Source organism: Salvelinus sp. IW2-2015, linkage group LG3, assembly GCF_002910315.2.
Source record: "Salvelinus sp. IW2-2015 linkage group LG3, ASM291031v2, whole genome shotgun sequence".
In the NCBI taxonomy this organism is placed as follows: Eukaryota; Metazoa; Chordata; class Actinopteri; order Salmoniformes; family Salmonidae; genus Salvelinus; species Salvelinus sp. IW2-2015.
The window spans coordinates 6702508-6712549 of record NC_036840.1 but is presented as its reverse complement, the minus strand read 5'-3'; the positions used below and the strand labels follow the sequence as shown (position 1 = coordinate 6712549).

Genomic DNA, 10042 nt, shown 5'->3' with positions numbered 1-10042 from the left:
CGATTACTGTGCGTCGCTTCACACCGGGGCGGACCCACCAGGCTTTGTCGAGCGATTGTGTGGAGGCGCTCGGAATCGGCTACGAGGTCCGTTTAATGGTTGCTAATGCTAATGACGGGGTAGCTCATGTTCAGGACTCCTGAGGAACTCAGGGGTCACTCAGGCTAACCCAACCACACTGTATTCTTGGTTTTATATTTTATTGACTTAAACATATTTTGTCTATTTCACATGCCTAGCTTTGCACAAGGTGTTTTAAGGACTACTTGATTCGAATCACAACTATCACAGTTTAATCCGACCAGCTGGGACTTGACTGACTGTGGACGCCTGGTTCTCAGACTTGTATTTCTCCCTCCTCAATGTGTTACGTAGAGTGACAGGAGTGGCACACAACACACACCCCACACACACACACACACACACACCACCACACACACACACACCACACCACCACACACACACACACACACAGCACCAACACACACCACACCACACCCTCTATGACCAGGGACATGTGCTCGTTATGATCCAAGCTGTGTAGCATGGAACGTTATACAATACTCCAATAACGACAGAGATGGATAACAGGTGAAAATAGAGACAGAAGGGGTCGAGCTATTGGGGCGGGAGAAAGAAAGGGAAAGGAGGAAGGGTGAGAGGGAACCCAGAGGGCAGAGGCCTGCTTTGCAATCACAGAGCGGACACCATGCGAGAGCAGAACAACACGAAAGGGAGACGGAGCCAAAAATGAGGAGTTTTTCAGCGGATGAGAAAGTTTGCCTGTGCTCTACGACGAGGGTAACAATCTTTCTTCGCTCTTCAGCTTATGGTCCATTGCGCCCTATTCACCCTGTCCCTGAACCCTGAACTCTACGCCCTATTCACCCTGTCCCTAACCCTGAACTCTAACCCCTATATCACCTGTCCGCTACCCTTGAACTCTAACCCCTATTCCCCTGTCCTAAACCTGACTCTAACCCTATCACCCGTGTCGCTAACAATGAACTCTAACCCCTTTCACCCTTCCTAACCTGACTCTATACCCTATTCACCCTGTCCCTAACCTGACGCTACCCTATTTCACCCTGGCCTAACCCTGAACTCTACCCTATTCACCTGGTCCTAACCCTGAACTCTAACCCTGTTCCACCTGTCCCTAACCTGGAATCTACCTTTACCCTGTCCCTACCCTGAACTCTAACCCCTTTCACCCTGTCCTACCACTGAACTCTAACCCCTATTCACCCTGTCCTTAACTGACTGCTAACCCCTATTCACCCTGGTCCCTAACCCTGAACTCTACCCTATTCCCCTGTTTCCCTAACCCTGCTCTAAACCTAACACACACGACGCCTGGAAACTCAGTTCAGCGAGAGCTGGAAAACAGAGCCTAATATGCCCTCTGACTCGGGTTGCCAACACAGACAGAGGGGTGAAAAACAAGAGGATGTTGAAAGTCCGTTTTTTCTCTCGACGCACTATGTCCATACATGGTGACTGAGCAGAGCAGAGTGTAGCAGACACATCTGGTCTGATGAAAGGAAGAGAGAGGCATTGGTGTATGTGCGTTCTCACTTACAAAACACACACAATCAGCACACAGACAAACACACGCCCGCCACACATGCAAATAAGTCAAACGTGTGTGCGAACTGTGAATGCAGTGCACTCTAGAAGGATCAAACCAAGGCCTCATATAAAGCTGTGAACTATATGCCCTATGGCATTGATTGGGTATGGGACACACTGCATGTCGGTGGGTTGTACAGTAGACTGTAACGAACTTAAGGATGTATGCAATGATCCGATGGACAGCAGTCCACTGCCTTTCTGTAGGGATTCTGAGCAAGAACCTCTGGAGCTGAGAGAGAGAAAGGAGAGAGAGAGAAGGAGAAGAGGAGAGAGAGCGAAGGGAGAGATGTAGAGAGAGGGGATGAACGTTGATGTACAACTGGAGACAGTCAGAGATGGAGAGAGACGGACACAGAGACATGTTCTCCCGCCTGGATTACCCTGCTGTCGAGCCCAGAGCTGGAGCTCATACTATCAGAGGCCGTGACCCCCGTGGGCGATTATCGAGACTGAGAGAGCTGTCCAGCACTAATCAATGATAACAGCCAGCCAAAGAAACTGAGATCACCCAAACACGGTCGCAACAGAGAACATATCGAAGACTGAGGTAAAATACAGATTAAGGAACACACACAACAGTCAGCGCCATAGACTACAGACATCAATACACGCATGTGGTACAGTGTGATGTGCACAAGAGGCTCAAATGTTATACTTTTTCACTTGTGCTGGCTGAGCGTGTGTGGTGTCGTATTCCTCTAACAATATGGCGACGTGTGTGTGTGTCGTTGTACAGTATGTGTTGCGTGTCCGCTCTCTTGAGGGGCGCTTTCCAACACAGAGTCTGGTCTTAATTCATCCAGGCGCTAACCTGGGCTATTCATACCTCAGGAATGCAGGCTTCTCAATGCCACATCCAGGACCTGTATATTTAGCAGCATTTCTAATGCGCAACCTCACATTACAGCCTTTTAGAATGGAAAGGCCTACAGCAGATGGGGAGGGGAGGGATGAGGGACAAAAACTGCAGTGGCCTCATCTGCAGAGATTGTTGGATAGAGGATGAGAAAGGAGGAGTCGAGAACTCGTAGTTCCAATGTCATTAACTATAAGGTGTTGTTAGCTGGCCTACAGTACACCGCTACAGTTCCCGATGGATAAGCTTAAACAAGTGTCTTGCTACTGACTTGCTGTGGATGTAGGGCGTGGATAGGACCGGCAGTAAGACTCAACATGATGAGTCTTCAGTGTCTGACTACCAGAGGCACGTCCTACACGTCAACATGATGAGTCTTCAGTGTGTCTGACTACCAGAGGTACGTCCTACAAGTCAACATGATGAGCTTCAGAGTGTCTGACTACATGAGGACGTCGTCCTGCAACATGAGTGAGTCTTCAGAGTGTCTGACTACAGAGGCACCGTCCGACACGTCAACATGATGAGTCTTCGTGTGTCTACTACCAGAGGCACCGTCCTACACGTCAACATGATGAGTCTTCAGAGTGTCTGACTACCAGAGGCACCGTCCTACACGTCAACATGATGAGTCTTCAGGTGTCTGACTACAGAGGCACCGTCTCTACACGTCAACATGATGAGTCTTCGAGTGTCTGACTACCAGAGGCACCGTCCTACACGTCAACATGATGAGTCTCGTAGTGTCTGACTACCAGAGGCACCGTCCTACACGTCAATGATGAGTCTTCAGTGTCTGACTACAGAGGCACCGTCCTACATTCAACATGATGAGTCTTCAGTTGTGGTCTGACTACAGAGGCACCGTCCTACACGTCAACATGATGAGTCTCAGAGTGTCTGACTACCAGAGGCACCGTCCTACACGACAACATGATGAGTCGTTCTAGTGTCTGACTACCAGAGGACCGTCCTACACGTCAACATGATGATCTTCAGTGTGTCTGACTCCAGAGGCACGTCCTACACGTCACATGATGAGTCTTACAGTGTGTCTGACTACCAGAGCGCAGTCCTACACGTACAACATGATGAGTCTTCAGTGTGTCTGACTACCAGAGGCACCGTCCTACACGTCAACATGATGAGTTTTCAGGTGTCTGACTACCAGAGGCACCGTCCTATCACGTCAACATGATGAGTCTTCAGTGGTGTCTGACTACCAGAGACCGTCCTACACGTCAACATGATGAGTCTTCGTGTGTGTCTGATCCCAGAGGCACCGTCCTACACGTCAAATGATGGTCTTCAGTGTGTCTGACTACAGAGCCGGTCCTACACGTCAATGATGGAGTCTTCAGTGTGTCTGGACTTTACCAAGAGGCACCGTCCTACACGTCAACATGATGAGTCTTCAGGTGTCTGACTACCAGAGGCACGTCCTACACGTCAACATGATGAGTCTTCAGGTGTCTGACTACCAGACGGCACCGTCCTACACGTTCAACATGATGAGTCTTTCAGTGTGTCTGACTACCAGAGGCACCGTCTACACGTAACATGATGATTTCGGTGTCTCATACCGAGGACGTCCTATCCGTGTCATGATGAGTCTTCAGGTGACTGACTGCACAGAGGCACCGTCCTACACCGTCAAATGATGAGTCTTCAGTGTGTCTGACTTACCAGAGCACCGTCCTACACGTCACAACATGATGAGTCTTCAGGTGTCTGACTACCAGACGGCACCGTCCTACACGTCAACATGATGAGTCTTCGTGTGTCTGACTACCAGAGGCACGTCCTCACGTCAACATGATGGTGCTTCGTGGTGTCTGACTACCAGAGGCACCGTCCTACACGTCAACATGATGAGTCTTCAGTGTGTCTGACTACCAGAGGACCGTCCTACACGTCACATGATGAGTCTTTCAGTGTGTCTGACTACCAGAGGCACCGTCCTACACGTTCACATGATATGAGTCTTCGAGTGTCTGACTACAGAGGCACCGTCCTACACGTCAACATGATGAGTCTTCAGTGTGTCTGACTACCAGAGCACCGTCCTTCAGCGTCAACATTGATGAGTCTTCAGTGTGCTGACTACCAGAGCCCGTCCTATCACGTCAACATGATGAGTCTTCAGTGTCTGACTACCAGAGGCACGTCCTACACGTCAACAATGTCGAGTTTTCAGTGTCTGATACAGAGGCACGTCCTACCGTCAACATGATGAGTTTCAGTGTCTGACTACCAGAGGCACCGTCCTACAACGTCAACATGATGAGGTCTTCAGTGTCTGACTACCAGAGGCACGTCCTACACGTCACATGATGAGTCTTCAGGTGTCTGACTACAGAGGCACCGGCACTACACGTCAACATGATGAGTCTTAGAGTGTCTGACTACCAGGGCACCGTCCTACACGTCACATGATGAGTCTTCAGTGTGTCTGACTTACCAGAGGCACCGTCCTACACGTCAACATGATGAGTGCTTCAGTGTGTCTGACTACCAGAGGCACCGTCCTTCACGTCAAATGATGAGTCTTCAGTGGTCTGACTACCAGAGGCACCGTCCTACACGTCAACATGATGAGTCTTCAGGTGTCTGACTACCAGAGGCACGCGTCCTACGTCAACATGATGAGTCTTCAGTGTGTATGACTACCAGGCACCGTCCTACACGTCAACATGTGAGTCTTCAGAGTGTCTGACTACCAGGGCACCGTCAGTACACTTCAACATGATGAGTCTTCAGTGTGTCTGACTACAGAGGCACCGTCCTACACGTCACATGATGAGTCTTCAGTGTGGTCTGACTCCCAGAGGCACGTCCTACACGTCAACATGATGAGTCTTCAGTGTGTCTGATACAGACGGCACCGTCCTACACTCAACATGATGGTTTCAGTGTGTTGCTCAAGGCACCGTCCTTACACGTCACATGATGAGTTTCAGTGTGTCTGACTACCAGGGCACCGTCCTACACGTCCATTGATGAGTTCTTCGTGTCTGACTGACCATAGGCCGTCCTACACGTCAAACATGATGAGTCTTTCAGTGTTGTTGACTACCAGAGGGACGTCCTACACGTCACATCATGATGAGTCTTCATGTGCTGACTGACCAGAGGCCCGTCTACAGCTCAACATGTGGTCTTCGTGTGTCTTCTACAGAGGCACCGTCCTACACGTCACATGATGAGTCTTCAGTGTGTCTGACTACAGAGCACCGTCCTACACGTCACATGATGAGTCTTCAGTGTGTCTGACTACCAGAGCACGTCCTACACGTCAACATGATGAGTCTTCAGTGTGTCTGACTACCAGAGGCACCGTCCTACACGTCAACATGATGAGTCTTTCAGTGTGTCTGACTACCAGAGGCACCGTCTAACACGTCAACATGATGTTGAGTCTCTCAGGTTTGTCCTGACACTTAGCAGAGGCACCGGTCTCAACCGTCAACAGTTGATGAGTCTTCAGTGTGTCTGACTACCAGGGCACCGTCCTACACGTCAACATGATGGTCTTCAGGTGTTGTGACTACCGAGGCACCGTCCTACACGTCAATGCTGATCTCTCAGTGTGTCTGACTACAGAGGACCGTCCTAAACAGTTCAACACTGAGAGCTTTCAGTTCCTGACTACAGAGGCACCGTCCTACACGTCAACTGATGTCTTCAGTGTCTGACTACCAGAGGCACGTACCTACACGTCAACATGATGAGTCTTCAGTGTGCTGATACGAGCACCGTCCTACACGTTCACATGATGAGTTTCAGTGTCTGAACTACAAGAGGCACCGTCCTACACCGTACACATGATGAGTCTTCATGTGTGTACCGACTCCGCAAGATAGCTTAGAGTGTCGACCGTCCTAGGCACCGTCACATGTATGGAGTCTTGCAGTGCTGTCCTGACTCACAAACTGCGGGCACCGTCCTACACTGTCACATGTGAGTCTTCAGTGTCGTGACTCCAGAGGCACGTCCTAACGTACACATGATGATCTTTCAGGTGTCTGACTCCGAGGCCACCGTCCTACCGTCAATGTGAGTTTCAGTCGTCTGACTACCAGGGCACGTCTTACAGTCAACATGGATGGTTTCGAGTGGTCTGCTACAAGACCGTCACATTGTCAACATGTGAGTCTTCAGTGTGGTCTGATACCAGAGGGCAACGTCTACCGTACATGAATGTCTTCAGAGTGTGTGTCTGACTACCAGAGGCACCGTCCTACACGTCAACATGAAAGGTTCTGTCATGGAAATAATGTAAAACATCTGTTTCTCTCACACACTCCGCTGAGATGAAAAAGCACACACATGCAAAAACACACAGCCAGGGCTGCAGTATACACATCCCCATGTGTGGCACAGAGATGACAGCCCTCTAGCGTGTAGTGAACTGCAGTAGAGCGCCCCTCCATGTTGGCCGTCTGACTCAGTCGCTCTGTTAAAAAGGGGAAAGCAGGCGACTGGGGGCAGGGTCTGTCAGCGTGTGATAAGACCTTCTTACTCCAGAGGCAGGATGTCTGTGTGTTTGAGCGGCACACAGATGCGCCCTCCCCCATTGCAGACATATAATTAAAGCAGTGGGATTTCACCTACAGTATACTGTATTATGCAGTGTGTCATTTATGTAAAGCACAGTGATGGCATCACACTCAGTAATAGTGAGCACTTAGACAATGTAGCATTCGACTTTGGAAAGGACGGTAGCCTAAAACCTCAAAAATACTTAATTTGCTTCCAGTATTAACATTTCAGTAGCTGACGACACAAGGCATATTAACAAGTGGCATTAACTTCTAAGTAAGGACATTTAAGGTTATGTGGTGGGGGGAGGCATCCCTTCTTACCCACGTATCCCGGCGTGCCACACGCGGTCGACATGACATCCCCGCTGCCCTCCATTTTGGACAGACCAAAGTCACTGATCATGATCTTAGACTCGTCCTGGGGGTTAAAATACAGCAGGTTCTCTGGCTGGAGAGAGAGGACAGAGGGAGAGAGAGGACAGAGGGAGAGAGAGGACAGAGGGAGAGATAGAGAGAGAGGACAGAGGGAGAGATAGAGAGAGAGGACAGAGGGAGAGAGAGGACAGAGGGAGAGATAGATGGAGCGTGTTAACCACAAACGGAGCTCTCCCATCCTTGGATCTCTCTACCTACCCTGAACGTACTTTAGATATAAAACCGTAATCATTTGTCAAAGGCAGTCTATATATAACCCTTCAACACAATACAGTTATGTTGCCGTCTGTTTTATGAGGCCGTATGACCGTACTCCTCTCTCTCAGTGGAGTCCGCTATGTGGTATATTTCCCAGAAGCCACTGCGTGTTGTGACCCGCTGAGTGGCCTAAATTACAAACAKATGCTGCACCTCACCACCGCAATGAATCACGGTCCATAAAACACAAGTGATCCGCTCATGTCAAGATGCAGGGGGGAGTAGACAGGGTTTTTGTGTGTGTGTGTGTGTGTGTTTCAGTGTGTGCAAGTGTGTGTGTGACACCATCACCTTCAGGTCTCTGTGGACGATGCCCAACTTGTGGAGGTATTCGACAGCGTCTAGCACCTGTCTGATGAGAGTACTGGCATCTTTCTCTGTGTAGAACCCCTTCTCCACGATACGGTCAAACAACTCACCTCCCGAGACTCTGTAGACACAGACAGAGAGGGGGTCAGTAAACGAGGTAAGTAAAACAGATGTGCACACATGCAGACACAAACACACATCTGGAGGGAACCTGTTATCATGAGACAGATCCACTGAGACTTCATTTATGAGCTGTACGAATCTGCCTCCATTCAACCGTATGCGCGTGTGTGTGTGTGTGTGTGTGTGTGTGTGTGTGTGTGTGTGTGTGTGTTTGACACACGTGTTTACCCCACAGTGGGGGTATGCTTTGACCCATTCTAACCCTCTGCTCCACTAAACCTAACCCTTCATGCTCCATACTATCACGACCACTCAAAGTGCACCATACAGTCTAAAACTAACTGTATAGGYAGAACTGTAGCAGAGAGAGACAGGACAGGAGATGGGAGGGAAACAAAATCTAAAACAAAGAAACTGAGAAAAAAGGTGCCTAATTTTTCTCAGATCATAGATTCACACAGTGGAGGATAGTTAAGCTTCAGACTGTGTGTGTGTGTGTGTGTGTGTGTGTGTGTGTGTGTGTGTGTGTGTGTGTGTGTGTCAGAACGGTGCCCTTGCTTGTTTTAAGGTTTGTTTTTGTTTTAAGACTTCTTAGCCAGATTATGGGTTTTTAAAGCGCCAGAACAGCCACAGGCCGCAGAACTGAAACATCCCAGAACTTTCCTCAGTCCTCAACAGCTAGCTGGCACAAGGCAGTATAGATGGCTTGCTAAAGCCCTGATCTAAGGACAGATTTGTAGTCTGTCCGGCCGTCCCTTATGGTTTGGGAAAGGGTAAACTGATCCTGGGTCTGCCACTAGCAGAACAGCCCAGTGCACTGGTCATTAGCTTAGTGGCACTCCGCTGTATGTGAGCAGGGAGTCGTTCCTGCGTAGCACTGCAGAGAACCTATGTAACACTGTAGGTCTGTCGGGGTAAAGCATCTTTCTGTCACATTCCACCACAAGGGGGAGTAGCCAACCACTCATCTCTAATAGTCCCACAGTCCGTAAAGACTAGTTCTGAGGGAGGAAGGGATACATTTATTTACTTTAAGTCAAATTACTCTATATTAGGTTTAACATGCTTTAGAACCAGGAGAGAAATTAAAATGCCTAGTATGTACGGTAAGAAGATTAATGAGGTAGAATCTGTCTCTTATGACTGGTCTCTGTTGGTATTGACAAGCACAATATGGAAACAACGGAGGAAGGACATTTTGCATTTCCACAGGTACACAGCTCCCTCTCCTGGTTCCTGTATTGACACCACCGACTGTTTCTGTTGTCTCGCGCTCTCATGTATGACATGTCCCCTGAAGGCAGCTGGCTGCAGTCCTCGTATAAACTCTCTATTGATAAACAGACAGCTGACCTTTAATGGAAAGTAATGTCACGCCAAGGACTACCAGGAAGTACCGTTTTGATCCACTGATGTTAGTACTTTCATATTGACCCAATAAAGTCTCTCTCTCGGTGTCCCTGTGTATGGCGTTTGGGAAGCAAWTGTACTGTACCTTCTTCCTCAGTACTGAGTTGACAGACGGTGCAGKAGGAGCCTGAGGGGCTGCTCCTCTCCTCTGATCCCCATGGGGGCGCTGTAACCATGATCCTTACTGGTATTCCTATTAACCCACACACTGAACCGTAAACAGCCTCAACTAGAACWAAATACTGATCTRGGATCAGCTTAAATCAATCATAATTCTAACCTTAACCGCCATAAGATACAAACATAACTGTCAATCTACAATAACAACCTATACTACACAAGATCGACCAGTTTCACTGCACCTCTCGTTACTGCACTGAGGGAGATTGATGGAGAATGAGCATAGGGTTAAATAAACTCAGCAAAAAAAGAAACTGCCCTTTTCAGGAACTTGTCTTTCAAAGATAATTCG

The 10042-nt window shown here is 48.8% G+C and overlaps 1 protein-coding gene across 1 annotated transcript in view; it reads right to left on the bottom strand.

Annotated features, from left to right (window-relative positions):
- LOC111949825 (calcium/calmodulin-dependent protein kinase type 1D) overlaps positions 1-9729 on the bottom strand; it is a 22019-nt gene extending 12290 nt beyond the window's left edge. The window contains exons 1-3 of the mRNA XM_070436505.1: positions 9671-9729; positions 8020-8158; positions 7357-7483 (exon numbers count right to left, since the gene is read on the bottom strand). Of these exons, the coding sequence (XP_070292606.1) occupies positions 7357-7483; positions 8020-8158; positions 9671-9729 (325 nt within the window). The remainder of the gene's footprint in view (positions 1-7356; positions 7484-8019; positions 8159-9670) is intronic.
- Positions 9730-10042: the final 313 nt, after the last annotated feature.